At 31.4% G+C, this 17,287-nt stretch overlaps 1 protein-coding gene across 3 annotated transcripts in view; it reads right to left on the bottom strand.

Annotated features, from left to right (window-relative positions):
- LOC126736855 (spermine oxidase-like) overlaps positions 1-17,287 on the bottom strand; it is a 413,704-nt gene that overhangs the window by 50,884 nt on the left and 345,533 nt on the right. For all 3 annotated transcript variants that reach the window (XM_050441462.1, XM_050441463.1, XM_050441464.1), the window contains exon 7: positions 10,964-11,191. In XM_050441462.1, the coding sequence (XP_050297419.1) occupies positions 10,964-11,191 (228 nt within the window). The remainder of the gene's footprint in view (positions 1-10,963; positions 11,192-17,287) is intronic.

The following is a 17,287-nucleotide window of genomic DNA, read 5'->3' as shown; positions in this document are numbered from 1 at the left end:
GATTGGATTGACAGTGGTTCCTGGCAAATCGTTGATATATATCAAGAAAAGGGTGGGGGATAGAATGCATCCTTGAGGGACTCCAGCGTTAATGTTAAATTTGTCGGAGAGGTATCTATCGACGGCTACTTGGATTGTTCGTTATTCAAGAAAACTTTTGATCCAATTCAATAATGAGTTTTGTATGCCGATTGAGGAGAGGTTGGTTAGTAGTTCCTCATGCCACACTCTGTCAAATGCCTTGGAAATGTCAAGAGCGACTGAGCGGGACTCGCCGTGCTTGTCCATGGCCTCCGTCCACAAGTGTGTGACGTAAGCCAGAAGATCGCCAGTGGATCTAAGCTTTCGGAAGCCGTATTGATGATCGCTGATTAGTCCAGATGATTCCAGATATCTTAACAGTTGTTGGTTGACTGCTTTCTCCATAATCTTCGATATTACTGGAACTAGTGCAATCAGGCGGTAATTGGAGGGCATCGTCTTCTTACCCTTTTTGGGTAAGAAGACTTGCACTCGAGCAGTTTTCCAGCTTGTTGGAAATTGGCCCTGCTTATACGATGCCGTGAACAGTCTACATAAGAGCGAAGTCAATTCGTCTGCACAACGTTTTAGTATTAGGGCTGGAATTCCATCGGGTCCAGAAGCTTTGTTGGTATCTACGCTTTTAAGAATTTTATTTATAATTCGTTGGGGAAATGAAATTTCTCCCATCGATGAATTCACCCTTGGTAAATATGGCGGTGTTTTGCCTTGCGAGTGCAGAGTAGAATTGGACGCAAAGAGTTTACCCAGTAAGTTGGCTTTTTCCCCTGCTGTTACCGCGATAGAACTATAATCTGCTGTTAGGGGTGGCAAGGCCGACTTAGCAAATCCTTGACTAACGGCTTTCGATACCGACCAGAAAGATCTTGTTCCATTTGGGCAGTTTAGCAGTTTGTTTTTGATCCTGTTGTTCTGATTCTCTTTGCATTCATCAATAATTTGCTTGCAGGTATTTCTGGAGGCTAAAAAGTTTCTCCGATTTTCGATGGACGGATGTTGACGCCATTTGCGATATGCTACTTTTTTAGTGTTTACTGCCTTTTTGCAATTCAGGTTGAACCATTGCTTGTTGTTTGATCCGAATTTAGTAGAAAAAGGGATATAAGCTTCCATTCCTGCCAAAATCGTCTCTGTAATTTGGTTTGCACATTCTGAGATGTTATTGGTTCTAGAGCAGACTTCTTACCAAGGGAATGAGCGATAAAATTCCCGAAGATGATTCCACTCTGTTGATTTATAGTGCCATACCTTCCGCGGCATCGGAGGATCCTTCGTTTTAACCTCCAACTGGCAAGAGACTGTTATCAATTTGTGGTCCGATGTTCCTAGGGGGACATGTACCGATACAGTGTACGAGTCAGGGTCTAAAGCCAAGACCAGATCTAGGAGACTCGCGAACTCGCCGTCTCGATCGGGGATTCTGGTAGGTTCCTCCACAAGCTGCGTAAGCCCGCATAGGTGGCAAATAGCTCAGCTTCTCCTCCTTCATCGTCGTTCTTGCTGCAGAAGCGCAGCCAGTTGATATTGAGAACGTTAAAATCACCCATGACGATGATTTCTGCGCTTGGGTAGTCAATTTTCAGATGGTTAATGCAATCAACCAGGTTCAAAAAGAGCCTGAGAAAGAGTTATACTTATACTATGTTATACTCATAAATAAATCTTTGCAATCTTAAGAAAATTTATAATTTTATATTTTACGTTTCTAATATTTACAATTATATATTTTTTATTGATTTCGAAACACTGCCATAAAGTTGTAAAGAAGCATAATCTCAAAACCTAAATAATGTTTAACTGGTCATAAAGAAGTAATTTACCTGTAATACTACAATTTTATGACTTTTTCTTAAATTCATTTACAAACTTTACACTACTTTTTATTTTTTACAGCGGCCGTATAACGATATAAAAATAAAATAAATATCATAAAATTATGCACATAAAAAACACTTATTTTAAAATGTGTCCAAATGACTTTATTTGGGTATTTATTTATTTGTTTAGGGCCTATAAGTAATTGGTTACTTTCAAAAGCCTCCTAATAAAGGCAATTAAAATGGTTTAATATTTGTAAGTTAGAATAATTGTTGAACAGTTGGGTACCACATTTTTAAAACTACATGATTTTTAATAAAAGAAACATATTAGTATTACAACATATATTTTAAGTGCGGGTTCAGGACAGGATAGCTAAACATAGTCATGAGATTGAACAACAATTATTAGTAGATGGCGCTGTTGCATTAGGTAGTACTATTATCTGTGATCCCATAATAAAACCCAATTTTTGTTATCAAATTCTCATTTAAAATATTATTTTTCTCTAAAATTTAATGCTAGTAAATCTATAGTGATGGGGAGAACAAGGGCAGAAGAGGCTTCCAATAAAGAAACACAAGATTTGCAACAAATAAATAACCGTAACCGCATGGATCAAATGGAGGCAAGATTTGTATCTGACTTTGACAGTTACAAAAAAGAACTCCAGGAGAAAATCACAACTTTTAGTCAGGTAGGAGATAGATCTTCTGCTAACAAATCTAAAACTCACACAGAAATGATAGGGCAATTTAATGAATTTGAAAATCTGGTTTTGTCCAATTTTGAAAGCATTAAAAAGGAAATAAGTCAGTTAAGTACCGGCCTGTCACAGGAAACTGTAATACCGGCCAACAAAATGGCTATTCTTATTCATGGAATTCCCGAAATCAATGAAAATAGTGACTTGTACAGTTATGTGCAAAAACCAATCACCGAGTACACAGGGATTTCGTTAAATAAAAGTGAAATCTTTGGCTACGGGAACGTGCATTCTATAAAAAAAAAACAATTAAAAGGTACACAATATCTATTCACTGATTTATTCTTTAAAGTTACTTTAGGCTTATACAGTGTGTCCCAGGATGAGCGAATTTATACGTAAAAATGACAAAAAATTTTGGGGTTAAAATTTGACCGTTTGACTTCCAGCCCTGCTTGATTAAAAAATTAAATTTAGTATATTTTTTTTTTAAATCAAGCATGCCATGATACGAGTATTTTTTAAATTTTATGAGTAGGTAAAGTATTATTTTTAGGCAAGAGATAAAAAATGTTTATAAGAAAAAGTGGTTTAAAATACAAAATTATGCCCGAAGACCTAATTTCATAACCATAGGCCTACTTTGATTTTTATGTTTAAATTATTTATTAATTATTTATTCTCACTTTTTTAAAAGTTTAAACAAAAACCAAATAAATATTAATAATTAAAATAGTGAACATTATTATCCTTGGACTAATTCTTTTTACGATAGATAGGAGTTTTTTGCTCGTGGAATGCATGTCGCTTATTATATTGAGTTCTTTTTGCTGCATTTAAGAGTTTTTGTCGAACTTTTTAAAATGTAAACATTCTTAATTAAATGTGGCAGCTGTCAAAGTTATGTACAACAATCGCACTTAAAGCTATTAATAATATTATCAGAATTTACAGAAAAACGTTAAATTTCGAGCAGAAAATTTTCATTGTGCAATCATATGGTAGTGGAAATAGTATGTCGTTAAAGTACGTTTTTGAAGGATCTCTTAATGAAGAAACGTATCTTTAAATTTTGGAAAGATTTTTTGAAGAATACTTACTGCCTTTACCAGTACCAGTATTACCTTTACTAGAACCTTTACCAGTTGATTTGATCAAAGAATAAATCTTTATTTTCAACACGACGGCTGTCCTGCGCACTCCACTATTTGCGTAGCAGAATGGTTGAATAGAACTTTTCCAAATCAATGGAGTGGAAGACGCGGCCCAATTGAGTGGCCGCCAAGATCACCTGATTTAACCATTTCTGATTCCTATTTATGGGGCCGGCTCAAGCAAACTGTTTTTTGATCAAGCAGCGCTGGATGCTAAACAGTCAAAATTTAACTACAAAATTTTTTATCATTTTTACGTATAAATTCGCTCATCCTGGGACACACTGTATAAAGAAGCACGAAATATCTTAAAAAACTGCGTGGACAAAATTCGGTTAAATTTTTGTGCTACATAAAGGCCAAAAAGTGTTGGTGGGCTCAAGTGATAAGCTTAAAAACATTCAAGCGAATATGTGATATTTTGGACTTGCTAGCACAGTCTAACACAGTCAAGTCACTCGACCCTTTTCGACTAACCATCCGCACCTGCTGATGTCGCCCCTCTCGCCTATCGGAGTTTATCGATCCCCCGCATGCGGGGGATTTATACCGGTTCGTCGACGAAATGTGGTTATAGGGTTGACTCGATTCAGTTTATTTTCGACGTTTACCGAGTGTGCCAATATTTTTTGTTTTTGTAAATTTAATATTCTGTCATTTAGTGCTAGTTTTACGGACTTTTACTTTAATATAATTTATATTAAAAGTAGTTGTTTGGTAATGGCTTCTCATGGACAATACTGCTGAGTTGATTGTACAATACTTGCTGTGTCCCACTAATTACATGTGTTTTGATCAGCCAACTGTGATTTACCAAATTAATATTCCATTTAATAATAAATGGTAGTAAACATACAGGTAGAAATAAACGTCATTCTAATAAACGTCCAGGTTTTTACATACCTACATAGTAGGTAAAGTGGATTTTGGGAAAATTCCCAAACAAGTAAAGGATTAAATAAAGGGTGTGTAAATTAAGTGTCTGAACCAAATGATTTCTCTTAAGTAACCAGGCCAATCAAAAAAATAAAGATAATCGGTAGAACCCTACATTTTTATTATTGAGAATAATAATGCTGGATTGAATAAAATAAGAAATAAAATAAGAGTTCAATTTACACAAACCCCCATAAGGCATTTATACAGCAAAATATAATAAGAAGTTGACCAAAATGCAACTAATATTTTATTTTTATTTAAAAACGAAAGTACGCACGGCGTTTGGGTCATTGAAAGACAAAGAGATAAAATTTACCTGGTATGTAATTGGTCACTTTCTTGAAATATACCTGGCATATGATTGGTAATTCCTTATTTCTTATTTTATTTTATTTTGCTGTTTAAATGCTTAAATGTCAAATAAGGCCTTATTTTATTCTATTTGTCTGTATAAATTCGGATTAACTAGTCGGCAATTAAGGTATACATTTAGGTTTTTTACTTTTACTTTTTTTATTTACCCTTTATATTAGGTACACCTTTATTAAGATTAAAGGGTTTTTAGGGGATTCTAGTTTTTTTAACAACATTCCTAAGGTTCTGACTCAAATTTAAGCGTTTTATTAGTATTATAAAAAGAAATAAAAGCAAAGAAAAAATGGCGACTGGATGCATACATAAATATATTACCTATTACCTAGTTGTTGTTTATTTAATGTGTCGCAATGAATAAGCGTCAAAACTCATCAAAATATTTTAAAATAAAAAAACCTTGATTTTACCCAATAATATGATTAAACTTAATACTTTCCTTATTGCCCCCTGTAAACGCATTTCTAATGTGAACTTTGTGGACGGACTTGTATCCTGTCATGCGAGGGGTGCCGGCGCACACAGGCGAATTCTGGGAAAATCCTGGCCAAAATACAAAAATACCAAGTTGGGTTTTTTTTGGAAATTTTGTCACTAATCAACTCATAAGGAATGTGGGAAGTCCTAATACCCATTTTAGTGCAGGTAGTTTTGACAAATACCTGGGAAAATTAGTTTGAATTTAATGTTTGTTGTGAGCAGTTGGTATTTTTATAAATATAAATATTTATTTCACTAAGAGGAAAATTAGGACGGAATGTCTTCGCACCTAAAAACAATGATAGATTATTATAGATCAAAGTGTGTAGATCCTTGCCCAGTTTCAACATTTTGCCACTTTTTGCCCCTTTTTGATAAAAAAAATTTTTTATATTTTATGACACTCTTAAAAATTAATAAAACCACATATTGTCGGGTGTGCTATTTTTTACACTAATCTTTTGTTAATAAATATTTGTAATTTTTGTGTAAGATAGAGGACAAGGACACTTACAAAAACAATTGGGAATAATTAGGGATTTGTTAGGAATAATTTTTTCACGTATATTGTATACAGGGTGTCACAAAAAAATGAAAAAATTAAAAAATAATTTTAAAACATTACAAAAGCAATAAAACATGAAAAAAGCAAATAGAATAAATAAAAAAACAATATTTTTTACTTATCAATTTTTTTCGTTACAGGGTCTCAGACAAAAGTTAAATCTTTAACAAGGAGGCAACTGGTTGAATTCATTCAAAGTGGTGCCTCGCGCGATATTAAGATGAGATATGACTCTTTACGTCAGCAAGTGAAAATGGCAATTGGATGCGAGTCATTATCAGCAGAGGATGTAGACACGATAGATAATTTTATCAAAGTCTATAAACTAAAATGGGAAAATGCGCACCGATATATGTCCAGATTTGAGAAACAGAATGAAAACTGGCTAACAGGAAGCATCAATTTTTCTTCCAAGGCAGAAATATCGACAGCAGTGATACCTAGTACTAGTGGAAGAAAAAACGTTGACTTTGGTTGACTTTGCAGCCTCAGGTGACCGCTCAAAAAGAAGAAAGACCGAAACTTTACGAAGCACCTTTACGGCACAAGAGTTGAGTTTTGCTGCTCAAATGCAACATCGAGCAAAAGGAGAATTGGATGTCTCAAACGTCATTAAAGAAGTGGTTTTTTCAACATCGACTCGTGCTAAAAAATATAAGAAAGCCTATTATTCTAAAGAAAAACCTATTCCGCTTTCTTCTGACGAGGCATTGTCACTTGTGGTTGAAGCAAAATTAACTAAGTTTCAGTATAATACAATTAGAAACTCGTCAAAAGAGCATAATGCTAATATCTACCCAAATTATGAAGCAGTAACCCAAGCAAAAAAAACGGTGTTATCCTTCGGATTTAATTATTACTGAAAGTTTGGATGAAGTTCCGTTGCAGAATTTGCTTAACCACACAATCACTCGTTTGAGTGAATCCCTAAAAGAAGTGTTACAAGCATGCAACCATTTAGATAATCTTTGTTTCATTTGAAAATGGGGTTGTGATGGAAGCTCAGGTCTAAGTGAATACAAGCAAAGATTTACCGATCCTACGGTAACCGATGCAAGTATTTTTCTTTCATCGTTGGTGCCCATTCAGCTAATATCAGGAGATCCAGACAGTGATGATAAAGTAGTTATCTGGCAAAATCCACGAACTTCCTCAACTAGGTATTGTAGGCCTATAAGAATGAAATTTGTCAAAGAGACTACTAAACTTACCAAGCAGAAAGTTTCCCATATTGAAAATCAAATTGCTTCACTAGCTGCAAGTAAAATCGAAGTAAATGAAAATGAAGTTTGTGTCAAACATAAAATGCTTTTTACAATGATTGATGGCAAAATCTGTAATGCAGTAAGTGAAAATTCTTCCACGCAAAAATGTTATTTATGTGGTTTATCCTCTAAGGATTTTAATAACATTGATCTGGCTTCAACTAAAGATATTGACAAATCTAAATTGCGTTTCGGAAGGTCGTCACTTCATGCCTGGATAAGGTTTTTTGAAAGTCTTTTTCACCTGGCCTACAAACTACCAATTCGTCAATGGCAAGCACCCGGAAAAGACAATAAGCAAAAAGTTGCCGAATAGAAGAAAAAAATTCAGGAGGCTTTTCGATTAGAAATGGGTTTGTTGGTAGATAAACCAAAACCAGGTTTCGGGAGCAGCAATGATGGGAAGCAGTGTTTTTTTGAAAACCCCGAGATTTCCTCCAAAATAACAGGAGCAGAAGACATTGATTTAATAAAAAGATATAAAGTTATATCAACAACCATTTCCTCTGGATTTTTAATAGACGTTAATCTTTTCAAAAATTTCTGTTTTGAAACAGCTAGAAAATATGAAGCACTCTATTCATGGTACAATATGCCAACAACAGTACATAAAATGTTATTGCATAGTTCTGACATTATTTCATCAGCGATTTTACCTATAGGCGAACTCGGAAAAGAGGCACAGGAAAGCAGAAATAAAGACATTAAAAGATATAGGGAAGACTTTTCTAGAAAGTTTTCAAGACTTCAAAACATGGAAGATGTTTTCCATAATTTACTAATTTCATCTGATCCGTACATTAGCAGTTTTAGAAAAAATGAAACAAAGAAACTCACGACTTTTCCCCAGGAGGTAATTATATTTTTTAAAGAGCCCCACTTACCGATTAAGAAAGTAGAAGAAGAAAGAAAGGAAGAAAAAACAGATTCAGAAAATGACAGTGACTGAATGTATTCTTGAGTGTACTCTTGAGACTTTTATTGTAGTATAAGTATGTATATATTGTTTTTGTATTAAACCCTGTATATTAAAAAACAAAAGGTGAAATTACAAGAAATACTAGAACTCAAATATTTGTATCATTTTACCTTTAATTAAAAAAATCAATAGTTTTTGAATTTATTTTTAATTTTTAGAGACACCCTGTATAATATTGTAAAATTTTGGGTACTTAAATAAGATACCAAAATACCTGGAATCAGTTATAATTAATTAAAATTAATGTTTTTTGCGTTTATAATTTTATAGTTATTAAGGGAACAGTTTTTTGGTACACCCTGTATATTTTAACAAAATTCATCTGTTTAATAATTTTTTTATTTTTTGTCGAAGTTATAAACATTTTAAAGCTATTTTCTCCCCAAAAATCTCATAATACATTTTGGCCAGAAATTTGCTGAAATTCGCCTGTGTGCGGCGTAGTTTACAAGTGATTTACGACCGCTTATAAAAAAAGGCGGCATTTTGAGGCGATCAAAGAAGTGATTCTACTTGTTGAAACCTATATACTTTGTTGCTAGATTCAATTGTTTTTACTAGGTATGTAAAAAATATTAATATAGAATTACTGATTACTGGTCATAATATTTTTTACTTTATTTTTAATAAATAAAATAATGTTTTTTTAGTTATTTACTTTTAAAATTGTGTTTTTTAATATAGGTATTAATTTGTGAAATAATGAAACTTACTAACATTATTTTTCTGTGTATCAGGTTGTAGTGTTATATATTTTTTTTAATTTTTATTATTTAATTTATTTTTTAGCAGGAGTTTCATTATTACTTTAAAAAATATAATTTTGATCTTCTGGGATTATCTAAGACCTGGCTTACTGCTTATTATAATAGCGACGATTTTTCAGTGCCTGGATATTATTTCGAGCGTCAGGATAGAGAAAACCACGGAGGAGGAGTGGCCATGTACCTAAAAAAAGTCTATAAGGTGCTCACGAGTCCATTTGAAAGATATTACAATTATAAGTCTATAAGGTGCTCACGAGTCCATTTGAAAGATATTACAATTAATATTAAGTATATTTGTTTAAAGATGACATTTGAAGGTAAATCATGATTAGTCCTTAACACGTATAGGCCCCCGTCTTTAGAGTGTGATTATACTGTAAACAAAAATTTATGTGAAATAATGCGCAACTTAAAATAAAAATCGACGGGTCCGAGCGTTTTTTTAAAAAATCATGTTTATAATTTTTATCGAATTTATGCGGAATTTTAGGCGGACACTGTAATTTATAATATATATATATATATATATATATATATCATTTTATTTTGTCATAATTATAATACTCGGGGACTATTCCTTCGTTATCGGAAACGCTTTTTCTCTTTCTCTCTTTTTTAATTTCCTCCTGCTGTAGAATTGAAAATTTATTTTCTCTTTTTTTTTATTAATTTAAATTTAATGCAATTTTTATGTTTATTTTTTATGTATATTAACCAAAATTAGGCTAAGTGCGTCAGTGCAACATACGGTAGTGCCATATGTGCCATCGCTTTCAGATAATCACTGTATTGTTCGCGTTCATCATTGATCAAATCCTTATTATTTAGTTATACTACAAGATTTTAACTATATATATGATGTATAAAATATTTTAAATTTTAATTTAAATTATCATATCAATGTCAATAACGCTTCAAGCATACGTGGAGAAACAATTGTGGTAATATTTTTATTTAGGTTAGTTAATTATTTGTTACACTATCCTAATCTATTAGAATATCTTACTTTTTACATACTACATTAGGGTTTAAAAGATTTATTAAATTCTCTAATTCTCTAACAAAAACTTTTAGTTAAAATAATTTATTAGATAGGTGTCACTGCTCAAATATTTGATTTTCAATAAATATATGTAAATATAAATATTCAAATATAATTTGAGCAACCGGTCCCTAAAAATGTATCTCAATAAAATGGTATATTTGCCCTAATACTTAGTTAATTTTTTTTTGACTAAAATATAGTTTTCTTTGTAAATAATTTTATAGGTTTCCTAGAAGCTATCGATGCAGTTCGCGGTGAATCAACCTTAAAAGGAGTACGACTAAAATACCGTTTTAATACAACTTTTATAACCAATATTTGGCTGACAAAGCTAATTAGTTAATTGGTGCTATTTCTGTGGTTTAAACAGATACGAAGATTTTTGTTATTATTATATTAACACTGAAATTGTATTTTTAACACTTATATTTATATTAAATTTAAAAAAACATTACACATTTCCATTATTTTGTGTTAAAAAGTCTTAATACATTGTTTCTTTATGCTATATTATTTTACCTATATTATTTAGATATATAAAGGCTTACAGATAATACATATAAACCACGTATACTCGTACATATAAATTGCAAAGAAACTTATTATATAAATAATCTATATTTTTTAAGAAATGAGAATATAAAAACTTGGAAAACCACACAAATCTTATTAACCTTAAGAAATACTCTTCAACTCTTATTTCGTTTAACTCAGCATAAATAGTTCCATTTTGATAGTCCGGATACGACAAATGCTATATTATTAATGTTAGTAGCCCCAAATCCTTAACGGTTTAGACATGCATGCTGATAAAATCAATCCTCCACTTACTTGTACATATCATAAATTCTCTCAGCTTCTCTCAAGCCTGTTTCCACAGCACCATGTACCGTTGAAAAGTAACTAAAATGAGTGGCCTCGCCAGCAAAAAGAACGACTTCTTTATCTCCCACCAATAAGGGTTTAGCTAGGTCTTCGTGTGTGGCACCAGATTTATGCATATTAGTGCTACTGTAGGAGTAAGTACCGAGAAAGTTTGGATTGATACCCCATTTTGATCTAAAAAAAGGAAAAATATATTAAGAGAATTTTTTTTAGTTAAAAGGATAAAACTGTTAGTTTTAAGTTACAAAAACAACGTATGTAAACGAAAAATTATTATTATTTTTTTTGTCAACACACTGTCCGTGGCGACACTGAAAAATATAAAAATTGACAAAATATATTAACAAGACAAGGTCCATATAAAGGGTATATATTCTGAAATTGAAAGTTCAAGTAACAAACATTTTGAATATAGTTAAGAGATTTAAGTTCTTTCTGTTTTGCGCTAGGATTATATAAATATGCACTAGCTGTAATTAGATCATTTTTACTATCTATATTTATGAACTGCTAAGCGAACCATGAACCAACGCATCACAAATCATGAACGACCCACAATCTGTATGTTTTGTTCAGTTACACAAACTTGACGAATTACGCATCGCTCATAACGAATCGCGAACCGCGCATCGTCTATAGCGAGCTTTACGCATAGAGAGGTGCTTAAAGGCGAAATATTGCAACGCGCATGCGTGTATTTCGTGCGCTTTAGTACTCGTCCGCTCCCTCGTTATTTTTCAGTACGACGTTAGTAAGCACATGTATTAAGCTTATATAGTGAAAACTTTGAATAAAGAAAACAAAGGAAGGAGCCAAGCGACAAATTTTTGGTGGGTGGAAGGGGTGCGACGGAAGTCGGCCATATTGAAGAGCCATGAATGAGTCATTATTTTGGCTTTGGTTTATTTTTCGCTTTATTTTCTATTTACTTGCAGTTTTTATTTGTTTAGACTCTTGTAATTTGTTAAGAAGTGAATGTGATAGTTGTACGTGTAGTTTTTGTATATTTTAAGTGGCACAATTTAAGATAATTGACTATATATTGGTTAGTGACATTGAAGCCGTTATTATGGTTAGCTGTGCAGCTTGTGGCCGGTCTAAAACCCCAAAGTCATCGGAACAGGGTATAGCCTTTCACCGGTAAGTGTAAAAATGTTAATTATTAGCTTTTATCATTAATTTATTAAATTAAAACATGGTTAAAACAGCATACGTTTTTATTATCTTAAATAAAATAAAATATTTTAATTATTTTATAAATTTAAGTAAAATGTTTTTAGCTTCCCAAAGGATGAAGCAAAATTCGAAGCATGGCTGGAAATTATAACCAAATTGGATTTTGTGCCTGCAGCTAATAGCTATTTATGTTCAGAACATTTTTCCGAAGATTGTTTCGGCCATACTTCTCTACTAAAAGTAAGGTTGTTGCCTACAGCAGTACCTACTCTACATATTCATAGACTAAAAAGGGTAAGTTCATACTGGTTCATAAGATTCACCTAATCATTGTAAAATGTGTTGTTTTATAGGTACGCTTATATGAAAATGAAACTTGTGAAACAATTCCTGTACAAACCCATGTAGGCCAAGTGTCTACTATTTCTGCATTACCTAGACCTAGCAGTCCAGGTGATTTGGTAGAAAGTCAGCAAATTGCGGGTCCCTCAGCTTTTGATACACCACGTAAAAGGAAATTGAAAAGAACAATTGCTGATTTGCACCACAAGGATATTGTAAATAAGAAGAGAATTCGAGGTTTGCAGAAAAGAGTCTGGCAGTTAAAGAAAACTATTCTGTCGCTGAAAAGTTTAACCATTGATTTGAAGAAGAAGAACCTGCTATTAGAAGAAGAGAAGAATGTTTTATTGGAACACTCTGGTGAAAACAAGAAAATATTTCAAACACTTTTTAAAAAATAATTGAACCAAAAAGTTATCCAAAAATATGAACAATCGGTACGTACTTTTGCAATAACTCTACATTTTCATTCACCAAGAGCATATTCTTATGTAAGACAAAAATTCAAAAACTGTTTCCGACATCCAAAAACCTTAGCAAAATGGTATTCCACTGTAGATGCAAAGCCTGGTTTTTCTGTTGAATCATTTAAATTTTTAAAATTAAAAGCTTTATATAGTGAGCATCACTTAGTGTGTTGTATAATTTTTGATGAAATGGCCATTAGACAGCATCTGGAGTTTGATGGTTATAATTATTATGGGTATGTTGATGTTGGAAATCGGTTGCAGGGTGAAAGTGTCGCTTTAGCTAAGGATGCATTGGTATTTATGTTGGTTTGCATAAATGAAGCATGGAAAATTCCTTTACGATATTTTTTTATTGCAGCAATAAATAGTGAGCAAAAGGCTTCTTTAGCAAAACAATGTTGAAAATAATGACATACCTAAAGTAGTAATAACAAGTGTTACTTTTGATGGATGCCCTGCCAATCTTGGCATGTCAAAAATTTTAGGTACTCACTGGATCCGTCTAATTTAGTTGTAAACTTTAATTATGAAGGTAAGAAATATTTTGTTTTGCCTGATCCATGCCATATGGTTAAGCTAATAAGGAATTGTTTTGCGGAAAAGGGTATTTTTTGTACAAAATTTACAAAATATGAATACCTTGTTGAACTAAACAATCTAAAAAATTTAGAAGGGCTACATCTAGGCAACAAATTAAGAAACCTGCATATGAACTTTTTAAAACAAAAGATGAAGGTCAAACTGGCAACACAATTGTTTAGCCGTTCGGTGGAAGACTCATTATTATTTTGCAAGGATGTCCTTAAGCTACCAAAATTTGCTGATTGTCAAGCCACAGCTGATTTTATTTATTTAATTAATGATGCTTTTGACATTTTAAATTCTAGGAAATTGACACTACCAAAATTTAAGAAAGCTGTGTGCGATTCTAATATAACAAAAATAATTGAATTTTATAACGACTTTAAATTATTTGTGGAAAATTTAAAACTGTCAAATGGACAACTTATTTTACAAACCAATCTAAAAACGGGGTTTTTAGGTTTCTTGGCGGGTTTTGAGTGTTTGAAAGGTATTTGGTTTGAATATGTTAAAAAAAATAAATTTTTAAAGTACATTCCCATGTACAAATGTAGCCAAGACTATTTGGAACTATTTTTTGGCTCTATAAGGGTACATGATGGGTATAACAATAACCCAACATGTAGGCAATTAAGCGTTAATTATAAAGAATGTCGCTTACAAAAAAAATTTAATACATGCTGAAGTTAGGGAAAACGGCGCAGGAAATTGCATTCCTTTGGAAGAAATTTCAATATTAAATATTTCTTCTTATAACCCACCAGAGACCATAAATAATTGTAGCATACCAAATCAAAAATTATTGACAGAGGAGAATGATGATAAAAAATTTATGAATTTCTCCAAGATCATAATTATGCCCTAAATTTTAATGATTATCTATAAAGCTGAATTTGTATCTTTTAAATTAGGTGCTAAATTAAAATGCGATATATGCATTACAGAATTATATGGCAACAAACAACATTTTTTACACTCTTTAATAAAATTGAAATCTTATGGAAACTTGAAGTATCCAAGTCGGGATGTTTAAAACATATGTATCCAGTAAAAAAAGGACTTAAATTAAAACAAAATAATTTAAAAATAAAGAAAAATCAGATTATTGTAGACATTTTAAAATACTTTTATTTAAAACCAGCTTTTAATGATATGCCTCTCCACGCCACTTCCCCTGCAATATCCCATAGAGTTTTATTAATAAAAAGTATTTTTAAAAAAAGTTTTGAATTTAAATACTAGAATTTAATTTATCTATAAAAACAAAACTTCAGATGTTGATAGGGTAAGAAGTATTTATACTAAATTAATACAATTTAAAGGACAGTGATTCCAAATAATAATGCTATTTTTACTGCTACATCCTTTATTATTCCCTTTATTTATTTATTAGTCTTTATGTTATGTTATTTAATCTTTATGTTAGTTTATAAACAAGTTTGTATTATAAAATTTTGTTTAAAATAATAAATAATGGCACTTTTCTCTTAAGGCATTTTTATGTTTTTCCAATTTATTAACACCTTATACATTCCATCTAAAATGTAAATATTGTAAAGTCATTTTCTCAACAAGCAGAGCATTTTATAAAGAATGACTTTTGGTGGTAAAATGAATAATAAAGATTTTTTCCCTTTTGTGCACTCAATCCTGGGACACACTGTATATACATTTTTTTTTGCATTTTTGTGATCCTGAAGGGTTGTCTATGAACATATTTTTTGAAAATTCAAAAGTGCGATTAACCTCGATGGTATAATTTTTTTTCAAAATATACCTAAACAGTGTTACGCCACTGATCGCAGTGAGCGGAAGCTTTCGAGCCGCCATATTGAAGAGCCATTTCGGTCGCCTATTATTTGACGCTTCGCTCCTTCCTTTGTTTTCTTTATTCAAAGGGTGAAAATCGGAATCGTATGTCGGCCATCTTGCTTGGCAAAATTGACAGGGAGCTGCCAGACAGTTGTTGACATTGACTGATAGAACATCATTTGTCATTGTCATACCATTTGAGTTTGTTTTTCATTTCAATGAATGCAAGCGTTGGTTGAGTTTGCTACTTGTCTTGAAGATGTTATTTTAAATTCATGACTTTTTTTCTAAAAAGTTCTTTTAATATTGGGAGTAATGTTTTAATTGATTTACAGCAAGCAATTCCAGGTTTCTGGTAAGAAAATCTGATTTTATTTATTACTATTATATTTTTGTATTGTCAATCTTTAGTCTTTAATAAAATCAAATTCAGTTGATTTCAATAAAGAAGTTTCACTTTTGAAGTATTTAATTTTTAACTTGATTATTATAAATATATATTAAAAAATGTCTGGCCTCTCATTATTCAACAATTAAAAATTGATTAAAATTTTTCTAAAAATTTCCCTGATGTAAGAGTAAGTATATTTTAAATGGTTCTAAGAAACATAGTAATAAAATATTTTTTTAATTTCCTCTAGTTTCCATTATAAGAAAAACATGGAGAGCGATATGCAATGTAAATTTTTTTAAGACTTTGAGCTATAGAATTTCTTCTGCTCAGTTCTCTCCACAAGTTTTAATAATGCTGATACTGCTAGCTTTACACTACAATAAATATTTATTTAAACATTTATTTTGTCTTTTTTCCACATGAATCATTTAGTAAATTGATTTATAAGGTTTGCACTACCTATTTTTTTATTTTATTTCATGCTCAATACATTCCTGTGTTCACTGAGACGACAAATAGGTATAGAGGCTAAGAGAGAGTTATAGTATAGACACTAGTCATATACTCAGAGTATAGAGACTGAGCACTCGGAATGGATCAGAATTAATGTTTTTCTTACAACTTGTGTTTTTTTAAGAGTTTCTTTTTATTTTATGTAAACATCTGTCTTTGAATGAAGTTTTTAATAACATTATAGTTCCAAGAAGTTGTTAGTATTATAAAAGACCAACAAATATATACAATATAAGTGATATATGTTTATACTAAAAAGTTGTTTTTATTTTCAAAGAGTTTATTTTGTTTTGTAGATGGATATATTGTTTCTTTAGATTGTACTCTGCTATAGAATTTTTAATTCATTTTAAAAATATGATAACAAAATACTTGTCCAATCGGTGATATGTCGTACACTATTTTTAATTGATTATTGCAGTAAATTAACTCATTTAGATATGTAAAATAAAGCTTTTAATTTTATTCAGATCAAAATTTGATGCTAACAACTAATCAAAAAGGCCCTTTTCTCTATGAGTAACTTTTTTGATTAGACGTTTGCTTTAGATATTACAATTAAATTATAAGATTGTCAGATTAAATTAAAATTTATTTTTTCGCTAAAATTTTTGCTCTAATTAAAAATTTGATTTCTCGCCTTAATTTGGCCACGCTTTTCTACCTTTTTATTTGGTCCAATTAGGCACGTCAAGCTGTCAAGGTAGTTACAATAGTTTCCGATGCCAAGCAAGAGAACGCTAACTAATTTGTCAATTTAATTTGCAATAAAAGTTCACAAAATATTATATACATCAATATACAACCTACAAAATAGTAATTTGACTGAATACTATGTTAACCTATCATAAAAGCTATTTAAATTTGTTGGCCTATTAAATTCGTGCTTGTAAATGGTCTCCTTAAGATAACGCCAGAAATAAAATTCGTTTGGTAATAAATCTGGAGATTTAGGAGACCAATAATATCACCAATCTCACT

The sequence above is a fragment of the Anthonomus grandis genome, chromosome 5, assembly GCF_022605725.1.
Source record: "Anthonomus grandis grandis chromosome 5, icAntGran1.3, whole genome shotgun sequence".
NCBI classification, from domain to species: domain Eukaryota; kingdom Metazoa; phylum Arthropoda; class Insecta; order Coleoptera; family Curculionidae; genus Anthonomus; species Anthonomus grandis.
This window is presented reverse-complemented; position numbering and strand designations above follow the sequence as displayed.